This window comes from Dendropsophus ebraccatus, chromosome 13, assembly GCF_027789765.1.
Source record: "Dendropsophus ebraccatus isolate aDenEbr1 chromosome 13, aDenEbr1.pat, whole genome shotgun sequence".
In the NCBI taxonomy this organism is placed as follows: Eukaryota; Metazoa; Chordata; class Amphibia; order Anura; family Hylidae; genus Dendropsophus; species Dendropsophus ebraccatus.
This window is the reverse complement of record NC_091466.1, coordinates 8,723,927-8,739,571: the sequence shown is the minus strand read 5'-3', so window position 1 is coordinate 8,739,571 and position 15,645 is coordinate 8,723,927. Positions and strand designations below refer to the sequence as shown.

The following is a 15,645-nucleotide window of genomic DNA, read 5'->3' as shown; positions in this document are numbered from 1 at the left end:
CATCCCTGCCTCAGTGGGTGTTTGGGGACGACCCGGTTATCAAGAAGTTGGCGGATGAGATCAAGCAGGCCCTAACCTTGCTACCTCCGGTGGCTAAAGCCCCCCTCACCATGGCTACTACGGTGACTTCCCCTACCACTGCCGTGGCTAAAGCTGCGACCACCACCGCTACCTACCATGTGGCCCCTACTGTCTCTCCTGTGACCACAGTAGCCCCTACTGTCTCTCCTGTGACCACCGTGACCCCTAGCCTCGTGGTCACCACCGCAGCAGATGATGCTCCTGCTCCGGCTTCCTCCCGGTATTATCCCTGGGAGAAAAAGAGGGGTGCCACTTGGGGTCCTCCAGGACATTTCTGTTAAATGTCCTCCCAAGGGCTGAGTTCTATGACTGTGTTTTTTTTTTTGTGTGCTGTTTCACCATTCCAGTTCATGCAACGTTTAAGGTTCGTGCCTGGTCCTCCTGACCAAGTTCCCTGTACTAACCAGCCATGAGCTGATGGACACTTACAGTAACAAAAGGTTCTCTAGTGCCTGTCCCAGAGCCTTTTACATGGACGATGTTCTAATTGCCTAAAAGAGACTCTACCTCACAGAGACACTTAACCCATTCCTTCCTAATGCACTTTCCTGTGATTGTGTGTTCCACACAGGGTATTATTGCACTTATTTCATTATTGCACTTATTCTACTATTGTATTCCAGTGTTATCGAAGTCTTTGTATTTCCTCCTCTGAGTAAGCACAAGGTTACATAGATTGCCTCAGAGTAGAGTGCCTCTTTTGTAAAACAGTATATTTTTCCAGTGTCAGAGACAGATAGCTCCTCCTCTGAGTAACAGAAGTCAGTTTATATATACCTCAGAGAAAGTCCAGTTTATGTAGGAGTGTATTTTCTCATCCAGTCTCAGTATTGTGTATTATTATCATATCTATAGCTGGAAAAATTTAGTTGAGCCAGTTTGTATTCAGATTGTTCTCAGATTTTCATTCAGATTTCTCTCCGGTTTCATTCAGATTCATGTGAGCCAGTTCTCCTCAAGACCTCGCAGTATTTGTTGTCCCTTGTGTTTCCTTTCCTTTTGTTTCCAGTATTTGTTTACCTCTGTCTTGTCCCAACGCAGTAGTTATCACACATAGTCTTACCTAATATTCACACTGGTCCATACATATTGCACCTTGGATACCCTTTCGTGTGTTTGGCCTATTGAGTAATTGTGTTGTATGATTGACCGGTATGTAAGGGGCCCCCATGTACGTTTGCTTTTATTATTTTGTTCTTTTCTCTTCCAGGTATCCAAGACACTACTCAGACACGCCAAGATAGTACACAGGTCTTCACGTTCTCCTCCAGTAGGGTAACACATTTAACAGAAAACCTACTGTCTAACTGGCTGGAATATTGAGGGTCCCCCGCCAGCAGTTAACTTGTCCTGGCTTACACGTCAGATGGTTCACGCACTAGCTACCTGGTCGCCAGAGTACGTTAGGCACCCCTAGGTGAAGTCCTGCTACTAGGGTTTCTCATCTTCTCTCTCTTCTCACCTGTGCCTTGGGCGTGGGAAACACACACCTCATCACACTCACTCTCATCATTCATTCCTGTTGTTTGATTGTCCAGTCTATTCATGTTTGCTGCCTTCTAGATTCGCCGAGGTCGGCTCAAATTTGCTAGGGAGGTATGCAGTGTCCCAGAACATACAGACTACTACTCCTATTATGGCCATTTCTATTGCTGTGTCAATGCCTGTTCTGGTAAGTGTTTGCACTGCAACTGCTGCTGGTTTTCCCCTAGTATTCTCTGGTATTGTGCATTTTCATGTGTATTGTCATGTATTCCTGTGTATTATTACAGTGTACAGTGGTATGCAAGGCTGTTGATCACGTGACCTGTAACCATGGTTCCTCCAATGGCCGACTGGTTCTGGCCAGGAGCAACCATGTGACCTCCCACTTCCTCCTAACAAGTTGGTCTTCCCCCTGCTTCCAAGCAAGGAGGATGTGTGTCGTCCCTCTCCTGCCTCAGAGGAGTTGGGCTTCTTCTCTGCAGCTCCCACTTCACCACTAGAAGTGTGGATTAGGTGCTCTGCTATATTCAAGTCTTCGGCTGTATCTGCCTGCTCAAGTGACCGGATTCTTCTCTCTCATCTGGGTGTCATTCCGTTATCTCTCCTCATCGCTGCAAGGATTCACAGCAAGTATTATTCTCAAGCTAATCCACCCAGCAACGCTATTCCTCTCATACTCCTACTCCCATCATCCGGCACGTATTCTCACAGCCTATGCAGCACCACTCCTGCCTTATTTGTCAAAGCCTGCTATATACCCGGTTGCATCCGGACAGAACTGTTGCTACTAGTTACCTTATCTATAATAAAACCGCTGTTACTGAACCCTGGCATTGGTGTCCACTAACTGGTGCCCTGACTAAGTGCAGCGAAGAATCGCATGCCCATCATCACCCGCAGATTCCTCAGACCGGCCCTACGGCTGTGCTGCCCTCAGGCCTATACCGTGACAAGTATAACCCCTGCAGCTGCCCCGGTCGTTGCCCGCTCATAACACCAGAACTGCGGAAGTGGCCCCCAGGGGCCAGGGCATCGCATAAGGATTTATATACTCTGTGAAACGTGTACTGTTATATTGCAAATCCTGACAGTACAGATGTTCTATTTATTATAATACCGGGACTCTGTTATCTTCCATTCGCACAGGCATCTATACAAATTCCCGCACACCTTGGATCATTTTTTTCTCCCTTCTGTGGGTGGCAGTACCAACAGTCCGGGTGGGTTAGTTGCCACTCAGGACTGCTGTGACAAGAGCCCAAGGGACCCACAACAACCCGGCAGGTTACCGACCATTTGAAGAGTACAGCCAGCCACACAAACAAGCAGATATCAAAATCACACCTGTGTGCTGGACAAGCCCTGGCATCATGACATTAACACCTCCGGCTGAGCTGGTGAATATCAGTATTAACATCACCTGGTGGAACACCACATTATGAGACCATTGCAACACAAAAAAACTAAAAGTGCAACAGCAGCCTACAAGTGCGTGGTGACATGGTACACTCTGATCAAATAGTTTGCCAAGATCCCCATTTTTTAATAGCTATAGAGCAGGTCAGTGGCGGACAAATCACTTGTGCAGCAGGATCAGCTGCACAGGGGTCCAGGTCACCAGAGGGGCCCGCCAGTCTCGGACTCTGAGCCTCAGCCTAGTGAGCCTCTTCACTGCCCTGAGCCCCTCCGCATAGCTGATATGTATCGTCTATCCACCCATGTACCAGGCGCCTGATCAGATGTCCTGCCACCTGCGGCCCGTCAGCACAAGATGCCAGCAGCCGCAGCCTGTCCCACGCATTTCCCGCCCCACATACCACACTCCTCTATTGGATACATGAGCCACGGCCGGCCACAGTGGCGCCATGCTCCTGCCCTGGGACGCGCATATCAGTGACATCACTTGGCAGTTGGCGATCGCGGCATCGAGCATCCTAATGACCTGGAGGACCACTGGGGGGGACAGGTGGGGTATTGTGTGTGGGGATTGGGGGCAGCTAGGATGGGTAGGTGTGTGAGGATGGGAGGCAGCCAGGATGGGTATTGTGTGTGGGGATGGGGGCAGCCAGGAATGTGGTGGCATGGTTTGCTTATGGGGGGTCCCAGGCAAATTTTTTGTACAGTGGCCCTATGCAGTCTTTGTCCGCCCCTGGAGCAGGTTTTTATCTTGTGTATGCCAGGGGGAGTATATGCTGTGAGCACTTGCACCGGTAGGTTTCTGTTGCACTCTGTTTTCTTTCTGTACTTAAGCCACAAGCACCGTGCAACCTGCAGTTTGAACATAGGCATAGGAGTGCTGCTAATTTCTGTTTTTCTACTATCGCAACACAATCTGCATACATACATTTGACATCTAGTGGCCAGATTCTATAACACACTTTATAGTACACAGTGGGGCGCTTAATGCAATATTACGTATATAAGACATGTCATAGAGACATGTCAAAAGTTTTGATTAGTCCGGTTCTGAGTATTCAGATCTGTACCGATCGGGAGATAGAGCACACCCAGGGACTTGGTATAATGAACAACAGTCACCCAGTTACTTGGTATACTGGACAATGGCTTCACTGCTCCCACAGAAAACCACCAACACTCCACCCTCCGCTCCTCTCTGTCCCTATCTCTGTATTTCTCTCCTCTCCTCTCTGTCCCTATCTCTCTGTATTTCTCTCCCTCCTCTCCTCTCTGTCCCTATCTCTCTGTATTTCTCTCCCTCCTCTCCTCTCTGTCCCTATCTCTCTGTATTTCTCTCTCTCCTCTCGTCTCTTTCCCTTTCTCTCTGTATTTCTCTCCTCTCCTCTCTGTCCCTATCTCTCTGTATTTCTCTCCCTCCTCTCCTCTCTGTCCCTATCTCTCTGTATCTCTCTCCCTCCTCTCCTCTCTGTCCCTATCTCTCTGTATTTCTCTCTCTCCTCTCCTCTCTGTCCCTATCTCTGTATTTCTCTCCCTCCTCTCCTCTCTGTCCCTATCTCTGTATTTCTCTCTCTCCTCTCCTCTCTGTCCCTATCTCTGTATTTCTCTCTCTCCTCTCCTCTCCTCTCTGTCCCTATCTCTGTATTTCTCTCTCTCCTCTCCTCTCTGTCCCTTTCTCTATGTATTTCTCTCCTCTCCTCTCTGTCCCTATCTCTCTGTATTTCTCTCCCTCCTCTCCTCTCTGTCCCTATCTCTCTGTATTTCTCTCCTCTCCTCTCTGTTCCTATCTCTCTGTATTTCTCTCCTCTCCTCTCTGTCCCTATCTCTCTGTATTTCTCTCCTCTCCTCTCTGTCCCTATCTCTCTGTATTTCTCTCCTCTCCTCTCTGTCCATATCTCTCTGTATTTCTCTCCTCTCCTCTCTGTCCCTATCTCTCTGTATTTCTTTCCTCTCCTCTATGTCCCTTTCTCTTTGTATTTCTCTCCTCTCCTCTCTGTCCCTATCTCTCTGTATTTCTCTCCTCTCCTCTCTGTCCCTATCTCTCTGTATTTCTCTCCTCTCCTCTCTGTCCCTATCTCTCTGTATTTCTTTCCTCTCCTCTATGTCCCTTTCTCTTTGTATTTCTCTCCTCTCCTCTCTGTCCCCATCTCTCTGTATTTCTCTCCTCTCTGTCCCTTTCTCTATGTATTTCTCTCCTCTTCTCTCTGTCCCTATCTCTCTGTATTTCTTTCCTCTCCTCTATGTCCCTTTCTCTTTGTATTTCTCTCCTCTCCTCTCTGTCCCTATCTCTCTGTATTTCTCTCCTCTCCTCTCTGTCCCTATCTCTCTGTATTTCTCTCCTCTCCTCTCTGTCCCTATCTCTCTGTATTTCTTTCCTCTCCTCTATGTCCCTTTCTCTCTGTATTTCTCTCCTCTCCTCTCTGTCCCTATCTCTCTGTATTTCTCTCCCTCCTCTCCTCTCTGTCCCTATCTCTTTGTATTTCTCTCTCTCCTCTCCTCTCTGTCCCTATCTCCTTGTATTTCTCTCCCTCCTCTCCTCTCTGTCCCTATCTCTGTATTTTTCTCCTCTCCTCTCTGTCCCTATCTCTGTATTTCTATCCTCTCCTCTCTGTCCCTATCTCTGTATTTTTCTCCTCTCCTCTCTGTCCCTATCTCTCTGTATTTCTCTCCCTCCTCTCCTCTCTGTCCCTATCTCTCTGTATTTCTCTCCCTCCTCTCCTCTCTGTCCCTATCTCTCTGTATTTCTCTCCCTCCTCTCCTCTATGTCCCTTTCTCTTTGTATTTCTCTCCCTCCTCTCCTCTCTGTCCCTATCTCTCTGTATTTCTCTCCTCTCCTCTCTGTCCCTATCTCTCTGTTTTTCTCTCCCTCCTCTCCTCTCTGTCCCTATCTCTTTGTATTTCTCTCTCTCCTCTCCTCTCTGTCCCTTTCTCTATGTATTTCTCTCCTCTCCTCTCTGTCCCTATCTCTCTTTATTTCTCTCCCTGCTGCAACCTGCTCTCCACTATACACAGCTGACTGGCCGCCTTCAGGAAGCCAATCACCTCATATAGAGGGGGATGGGGGGGGGGGGGGTAGCTGACATCACAGTGAGGTTTGCAGCTGATTGCACCGGTGCAAAGGATTATGGATAGTCCCTTGCTCCCGCCAAAAGACAGTTCTGTAAGCTAACATGTGCGTCCGCCATGTTTAGCAAATTTGCGAAGCGAATCTGGAGACAAAACAGTCAGATACCAGTAGAGACGTCACATAACAAGGAGCAGTCAGCAGTTTATCTCATAGACATAACAATGGTGCGGAGCATAAAATAGTATAAAATCCATGTATAACGTGGGTCGCACATGGCTCATCCTGTACACATCACTTATACTCACTGTAATTTCTTCAACCCAGTTCTCTATATCTAGAGATGTAAACATGGGAATTGTATGCAAGTACGTAAACATGGATTATCCCGTGTTCTGTGCATGACTTTTCCCAACTGTTTAGTCTCAAATCACACACATCCCTTATACTCACAGTAATTCCTCTATCCTGCAGTCTGGACTGGACAGAGCGTCCATCAAGTCACTGAAGTGAGGACCAGACAGACGGTTACCAGACAGGTCAAGTTTCCTCAAGGACTGGTTATTCCTTATTCCAGATGCCAGCTGGGGGCAGGAAGTGTCTGGTAGATTATTACTACCCAATCTGTAATAATAAGAAGATGAGATTTTGGTATTATTATTAACATAAAGATTGTAGATATCTATAGCAGATGTCAGGAATGGAGGTCTTGCATGTGGTGTAAATTAGGAATGGTGGCGGTGGTCTGTGTGTGTGTTTTTGTGTGTCTGGGAGGGCATTGCTGTTTCTTACTCAGGTCTCTCTGTATGTCTGTTAATCAATCAATCAATCAATCAATTAATTAATTATATGTTTGTCTCATATATGTCTGGGTGCAGTGTCCCAGAACCCATGTGCCACTGCTGGTTCTGTGTATGTGTAGGTGGTCACTGAAGGAACCTACTGTTAGGAATTCTGTGGATGGTAAGATGCAATGCTGAAATTTGGTCACTAGATGTCACCATGTATTTTCTCTTATTGCACAGCACAGCTGAAGGTACAAGTGTAATTGGTTAATGGTGTACATGCTAAAGCAGATGTTTTGCTCCTGTCTGCCGTCAGCAAAGAGTTGGATTGCTGTCCAATCCCAGCAGGGATAACCTCACAAAAGCTACTTATGTTGTTCAGCCTGTTAAAGGCCAGTACAGGGTCACAGGGACCACTCTTTTATTGGGTGTGTGTTGGGACCCAGGGAGGGCTTATACCACTCTGAGCCCCATGACAAGTGCTGCAGCAGTACAGCAACCCCTGCCCTTAAAAGTTCTGCTGTGACCCGGGGTTGCTAAGTGGTAACAGCAGTGGGCTTGTTGGTGTTTTACTTGGGCACTTGTCATGGTGGCCAGGAGTGGTGATACCCACTGATGTGGTCTCCCACCACTGGTGTTTTTCTCTCTCCTGTGCACCTGTCAAAAAGCCTTTTCTTTCAGGTTAAAGTGGTGATGAGGTATTCTGAAGTTTCGGCACTAGATGTCAGTATTTTCTATATGTCTATGTATTGCACAGCTGAAGTTAGTATTGGGTTAATGTTCATTGTATACCATGTATTTGTTATTGACCAATAGGAGGTGTTCTCTATTTCTAACCTATCTCTTTTCCTCTCTCCTGCATACACTCATCCCCAGCACTCACAGGTAGGCATACAGAAGACCCTGTAGGAGGAGTAACATGGTGGAGGAAGTGCAGTTCAGTTCTAGTCAGATTCTTAGAGAGGACAAACGCAAAAACTGCTGTTCCTGCTGTAGTTAAGCCAGGGCCTGGCTGATGCCAGGACCCCTGTCGGGGACAAAGTGTGTAGTCTAGTCTAGACACAGTAGTGTAAAGATGCAGTAAGAGACAACCAGTTCTTTCACAAATACGACTAAATCTACTATGCAGTGCTAAGCACTTTAAAAGGAGGGGTCACCCTAGGAACACCCTAACCAACATCATTACCCATCATCGCAGAGTGTGACACCTAACAGAGTTACCTTTTTACAGGTGGAATATAACTTAGTGGCACACCTGTACTGGGACACTACAGTTCCATCTAGTACTCCTGGATTACCATATATGCAGCCAAATCAATTCAATGGTTACTCATGGTTATCTGTGTTACATTATCCTATCACAGGGTGTAGGGCAGTAAGAGCTGTGGCCTCTAAGTCCGATTTTGCATGACCTCCGTGCCCCCGGCGACCTCTAGTTTAACTCCCCGACTAGATATAAATGGAGGCGCAAGTTAGCAGGTGACCTGGTTGCCATGGGCAACACAGGCCATTCCTTCTGTAAGACAGCGCCATAAATCTCCCTCTATATTCCTGTATTGGCTTGAACAGTAGAATTTCCCTAAAGGTGTTTTCCAATTTAAACTCACTTATCCCCTATCCACAGGATTGGGGACAAGTATGAGATCGTGGGGGGTCCGACCTTTGTGCCCCCTGGGGATCTCTAGATCGGCTCCCGGCTCCTTTATTATGAATGGAGCCGTGGGTCGGTGTGTGACACATAGCTCCATTCATTCTCTATAGAGCCCCCAGAGAGAGACGAGAGTTAAAGGTTAAATTGGGAACTGGTTTATGGTACTGTCTTTCAATAAGAATGTGTGGTGTCCTACCATGGGTATTACAGTTATGTACACCCCTCGCAAAAGTCTGTATTTATTGTACTTGTGTGGTGATGAAAGTAGTACTAAAGTTTCGCCACTAGATGTCACTGTATTATATATATGTATTTGGAAGCTGCACAGCTGAAAGATGTAAAGAGTTATTGTTTCTTTATGTGTCACCTGAATCTGTAGACCAGTAGGAATCTGTTTTTCTTCTCTCCTATCACCTCTCTTCTTATTTCTTCTGATGCACTCTTCACCCACTCACAGCGCACGCTAGTTACGTGTTAGGTATTTCGTGTTAGGTATTGTGGAGGAAGGACGCAAGCTAGACAGCTCTCCACAGTGGTCCTATCTGGGCCCTGGCCCTCTGCCAAGTCCCCGTAGCCTCAAAAGTGCAGTCTTAGCTAGTACCCCCTTTGGGAAGGATGCAAGACAGTAAACCTCTAACAACTTTCTTTCTAGTACCGCTACACAGCACTATGCACTGTTGAACCCCTCAACACGCGCCGTGGACAAGGAGAAGTCACAGAGCAGGACAGTATCCACAACTAAAGCCAAGGAGCTAGGAACTGATCCAGACAGAGCAAAGTTGCAATAAGCCTAGGAACTCTATCTTGCAGCGCGGGTGACAGCAAGGAACCCTCAGCATTACGCTCATCCCAGGTAACAAGGTCTGGGGCCTATGTCACCCTCTAGGAAGGTTCAGCCGAGTCTAGTGGGCACAGTTCTTCTTCTTCTTCTACACTACACTTTTACTACTAATCAGGTTGCTGTATTGTTAAATATTTATTTGGAACTATTGTCAAGTGTGATATCAAGTGCTTTTTTGAGAGAAACCTCATACTGTTCAGTAGAAACTGTATGACCTGCTGCACATTTGCAACTTCAAGTAAAACAAACTTATCCACGCTCAAGAGACTATGTGATTTTTCGCTATCCACCGACAGAGCACACACCACAGCCTTGGGACACTTCCCCTTTCTGTGGGTGGTGGGTCCTATAGTCCGGGAGGGTCACTACACCACTCTGGCCATCCATGATCACGTTAACCCAAGGGACCCGATAGCAACCCGGCAGGACACTGACCACACGGGAGAAGGGTACAACTGGCCTTCAAAACTAAAAGCAGGCGTGCCATCACACCTGTGTGCCTATCCGGCATTGGCGTCACGAAGTAACATTCCAAGGTCCGGCTGTATCTCGGTCAACCACCTCCAGCGTGGTGTCACACCTCACCACCTAGCAAAGGACCATTCGTTCCTCCGATATAACACCACACCGGGGGCTCACCACAAATGTTCTTTGTTGCCCATAGCAACCAATCACAGATAAGCTTTCATATATCAATGTACTCTGGTAAAATGAAAGGCGAACTGTGATTGGTTGCCATGGGCAACAAAGTAGATTCCTTTTGTAAAACTGCTCGATAAGTCTTCCCTACTGTTCCTGTTTATGCTACAATGTTACTTCCTTACCCAGGGGCGTAGCTAGGATTCATGGGGCCCCATAGCAAAAAAAACTGTATATATAGACTCGGTGATGTGGCCAAAAAATAAAATCGCTTGTGGCCAGAGGCATTCACAAGAATGACTGGCAGAGCAGAGAGCCAATGGCTGCTTGCTCTGTCAGTTCACTGTATTTAACTATAAGGGCCAATTAGGAGCCGTTATGGTTAAATAGATAGGTGCAGGAGCAGACTACCTTCTACTTAACTCCTTATGTACTGAAGTGTGTAAGTGTCACAAACCTCACTTACATGAAGCACAAAAAATGGTTAAAAGCAGAAGAGAAGGAGATGGCTAGTGCACGGATAACCCTTGACCTCTGCAGAAGCTCTGGAGAACAGAGGTCAGGAATTATCAGAGCAGTGAAGCAGAGATCTCCTTCTCTTCTGCTTTTAACCCTTTTTTGTGTTGCAGCATGTAAATAAACTTTGGGTCACTTAACCCCTTAACGACATAGGGCGTATATTTACGCCCTGATGCCGTTAGGGACGTTGAGAGCGGGGCCGCGCGGCGGCCACGCTCTGAACCGCGACGGTCCTGGGTGCCGCTTGTAGCCCGGGACCGCAGGTATTAGCGGGCATGGTCCGATCGCCCTGCCCGCTAATACAGTAATCAGATGCAGCTGTCAAAGTTGACAGCTGCATCCGATTACCAGACGCAGCATCATCCCTGGTGTCTAGTGGGGAGATCGCTCCTCCAGGATGTTATCCCGGAGGAGCGATCTCCGTAACTGAAGCCGGCCGGGGACCGCTCCAAGATGGCGCCGTCCCCTGCTCGGCACTTGTTTACTTCCGGCTTCAGCAGCCGGAAGTAAACGAGTGCCTATCTCATGGATCTCTGCAGCATATTTATGCTGCAGAGATCTCTATGAGAGATCAGAGCACTTATACTAGAAGTCCCCTAGGGGGGAATAACCCTAACCCTAGGGGGGAATAACCCTAACCCCAGGGGGGAATAACCCTAACCCCAGGGGGGAATAACCCTAACCCTAGGGGGGAATAACCCTAACCCTAGGGGGGAATAACCCTAACCCCAGGGGGGAATAACCCTAACCCTACGGGGGAATAACCCTAACCCCAGGGGGGAATAACCCTAACCCTAGGGGGGAATAACCCTAACCCCAGGGGGGAATAACCCTAACCCCGGATGGGAATAACCCTAACCCTACGGGGGAATAACCCTAACCCCAGGGGGGAATAACCCTAACCCTAGGGGGGAATAACCCTAACCCCAGGGGGGAATAACCCTAACCCCGGATGGGAATAACCCTAACCCTATGGGGGCTTCTAGTATAAGTGTAAAAGTAAAAAAAAAAGTGTTGTTAATAGTAAAAAGCCCCCTCCCCTAATAAATGTCTGAATCACCCCCCTTTTCCCAGGTTATTAATAAAAGTAAATAAATAAATAAATAAACATGTTTGCTATCGCCGCGTGCGTAATCACCTGAACTATTAATTAATCACATTACTGATCTCGCACGGTAAACGTCGTCAGCGCAAAAAAATCCCAAAGTGCAAAATTGCGCATTTTTGGTCGCATCAAATCCAGAAAAATTGTAATAAAAAGCGATCAAAATGTCGTCGCAATCAAGGAATCAAGGGAATGGAGCGATTTTAAGTGACGTATATTTGTTGACAATGGTTAGAATTTTTTACAGGCCATCAGATACAATATAAGTTATACATGTTACATATCGTTGTAATCGTAACGACTTGAGGAACATGCATAACAAGTCAGGGCGAATGGCGTAAAAACACATTTCCCCCAAATAAACAAAATGCGGTTTTTTTTTTTTCAATTTCACAACACTTTGAATTTTTTTCTGGTTTTGCAGTGTACTTTATGCAAAAATTTTGCAAAGTACAATTAATGACGCAAAAAATAAGGGCTCATGCTGGATTCTAGGTGGAAAAATGCAAGTGCTATGGCCTTTTAAGCACAAGAAGGAAAAAACGAAAACGCAAAAATCGAAATTGGCTCTATAAGGGGTTAAGCAGAAGGACACAGGGCAGGTCTTATCTTCCTTGTGCATCCCCGGGCCCCCCCTCTCCCATAGGCCCCATAGCAGCTGCCTACCCTGCTTCTATGGTAACTACACCACCATAACATGTGCCACAAATTGCTTAGTCTCGTCCACATCTCATACTCACAGTAATTCCTCCATCCTGCAGTCTGGACTGGACAGAGCGTCCATCAAGTCACTGAAGTGAGGACCGGACAGATTGTTACTAGACAGCTCAAGTCTCTTCAGGGACTGGTTTTTTCGTATCATAGATGCCATCTGGGTGCAGGAAGTGTTTTTTAGACCATTTCCATCCAATCTGTAAGAATAAGAAGATGAGATGTGGGTGGCGCATGTGGATTGGTTGCTATGAGCTAAACCAGATAGCTTTGGCTTCAGACAAATTAATAAATCGGGGCTATAGTGTCTATGTTATAGTCACTGTATGTAAGCAGAGCCTGAAACTGCAGCCATATGAAATGAAGAGGGGGAAGAGCTAGTGGAGAAGGTAGAGGGAAATACATAGTGTAGAAAGAGGCCGGACATGAGGGGGAGGGCCCCCACCATCTTAACAGTGTTATGAGCCCCCCAACCTGCTCCCCCCGTCCCATACATAGACCACCACCACATAAGCTGCTCACAGTGTTGAATGACACGTTGACACGGGCCCCCTCAGTAAGGCGGCACGGCTCCTCAGCAGGTGATCAGCAGCCAGATGTAGAGCCATCTTTTCCATTGGGCAGGACAGAGGGGCCCCCTATGAATCATGGCCGCTATGAATCAGGGCAGCCATCTACCCTGCTCAATGGGAAAGATGGCTCTGGGGAGGCAGACATGACAGGGCAAAAGCAGGCAGGAAAGGGTTAACATAAGGGAAGAGGGAGGGGATAAGTGGGGACTGTTTGAACAGGGTTTTTTTTTTTTAAGGTGGAGCTAGTGGGGGGGGGGGGGGGGGGGTTTAAGAACCTTGTCATGTGTGGTAACCCAGGGGAACCAGGGGTTATCAGCTAGGGTAGGTGCTAGTGTAGCCCTAAGGCATTTGTCACAGTATCCAGGAGTGGTATGTGCCCCCACCTGGATGTACCAACACACATCTGTAGGATTGGTGTAGGTGCAGCTGTAGTGCGAGCTGTAGTGTGAGGAACCACAGAGTCCAGCAATTAAGCTTAACCAGGTGCAAAGTTTATTTTATGATCTTTTTAAAAGCACAGTAAATGCCATAACAGTTCTCTTTCAATAAAGTGCAATACAGATAATACTTGGCTGACTGAGATCCGTTTAGTGATCTAGGTGCTTGGAGATATTTTTAGACAATCATTGCTGTGTGCAGGTATACTTAAAAATACTTTAGGGAAAGGAGTTTGGTTACTTGAAGATACTTCACAGCTTCTAATTGGTGGATAATACTTAGATAAAGTCTCTGAATACTTAAAAATACTTTAGACCTACATCAATGAACATCCATCTATGAACATCCACCTACTGCTGTCTGTGGGCACAGAGTGACACGTGATTCGGTGACATAGGCCTCACCTAGTGACCCCTAAGGAAACCTAGTGAATTGCAGCAGCGTTCTCTGCTTATATTGCTCTTACCTAACTGCAGACATTTGCTTCTGTCTAGTTATCAGGGTTTAAAGAAGAGGATAGCTGCCCAACAAGGATAGGGTTCCCAATTTCCAAGCCTACAGTGGCCTCACCACTTACAACTGTAGCCTGACATGGCTAGGATAGAGGTCCTCAATAGGAAAGACTCTCATAGATATAGTCCCACAAATGGGTCCTGGCCTCAAGGCCAGGCTCTGGAATACACTGCAGCAGGAACTCTTTCTTTTGCTTGATCTCTCTCTCCATTGTGTGCAGTGGGGAATTCTCATGCGGGTGTGCACAATGCGCCCACATCAGAATTCAGCGGCGCTAAAGATAATCCGGCAAGTACTTCAAATTCATCCGGCAGGGTCATGGAACGGCCGATCTCTTACAACATGTGAACATAGCCTTACATTGAAAATACAGCAGTATTTTTCACTCTAAATTATGTCCATATTTTGTCTATATTTTACTGTGTGAACATAGCCTTTTGATTTAGATTTTGGTGAAGACATGTTTTTCTGGTGCTCAATTTTGGGGGATAGTTTGTTAGAGAGCCACCAAGTCACAAAAGCAGTACCTGGTGGGCTTCATGCATTTTTGCTGACACAGTGATGTTAGACACCACTGCCCCCCCCCCCCCCCCCCCCCCCCGAGAACTAGATAATCCTCCAAAAAGCCTTCAATTTATAATAGAAAGACCTCTTTATATTAGTGCTGAAAGCATGGCAAGAGGCACGGTCCACCAGTCATGGTCCTTTCTGTAATGTGTGACTGGTGTGAGCTTTTTCATGCAATGCTTCCCCGTGTCTGACTAGCATTCATTTTCTCTATATCTAACCAGGGTAATTTCTAACTTAAGATGAGGGGTGAAACTGCTGGGGCCCCAACCTGTTGCATGGAAAATAACTGCTGGGGGCACCTCTGCCATGAGGCAAATTTGCAGTGGGATCCTTAAGGAAAAGGAAAAGTCCTTTTTTAACTGTAAGCATATCCATAGGACACACTTGTAGTTGAAAGGGGCCCGGGTCATCCAGTCCTTCCCCGCTTCCAGAGAGGTGCATATGAGGATGTTATTTGTGCACCTTCCACCAGAGCAGGAAAAAAATACCATAAAGCTGTAAAGGAGTCAGGAAAAAGTCCAACACTACAACTTCCATCTCCTTTGCAGGTACTACACATGTATACCTTGTGCCCTACTTCTCATGACATGTCATGTACAGTACACATCTCTTATACTCACAGTAATTCCTCTATCCTGCAGTCTGGACTGGACAGAGCATCCATCAAGTCACTGAAGTGAGGACCGGACAGATAGTTATTATGCAGGACAAGTATCTTCAAGGACCGGTTATTCCTTATTCCAGATGCCAACTGGGTGCAGGAAGTCTCTGGTAGAGCATTACTACCCACACTGTAGAAATAAGAAGATGAGATGTGGGTTAGTATAACATCTGTAGATTGTGAATGTGGAGAGAAAATGTCCCCGACTGGTAGTAACATCCATAAATGTCATTACTAGAAGCCACCTCTTGTGTGTGAGGGATGTCAGGAATGGCAGCAGCTATAGGATATTTTCACTGAAACCCGTAGGGGTTTGCTTAGCTACAGTATATTCTGATTCTGGCCCTGCTTGTCTCACTCTCCCTAATGAACGGCACAAGAATCAGGAAAGACTGAGAAAATTCTCCTCAGCACTGCGTTTTATGACATACACGTAAGGTACCTAATGATGCTAATCGTACATTCAATCACAGTAATGCCAGTAGTAAACATGGCTACTACATTACTTGATGTGCCCTTCTATCCCCACACGTTCATTGGCTCTTTCAAATTGGTGGGAGGAAACTTATGCAGTTGCATGTGGGTCTGTAAGTG

General features: G+C 46.7%; 1 protein-coding gene across 1 annotated transcript in view; it reads right to left on the bottom strand.

The window, feature by feature from the left end:
* Positions 1-15,645, bottom strand: part of LOC138771449 (NACHT, LRR and PYD domains-containing protein 12-like) — a 45,135-nt gene that overhangs the window by 3,890 nt on the left and 25,600 nt on the right. Inside the window, exons 9-11 of the mRNA XM_069951151.1 lie at positions 15,011-15,181; positions 12,327-12,497; positions 6,500-6,670 (exon numbers count right to left, since the gene is read on the bottom strand). Coding sequence (XP_069807252.1) covers positions 6,500-6,670; positions 12,327-12,497; positions 15,011-15,181 — 513 coding nt within the window. The remainder of the gene's footprint in view (positions 1-6,499; positions 6,671-12,326; positions 12,498-15,010; positions 15,182-15,645) is intronic.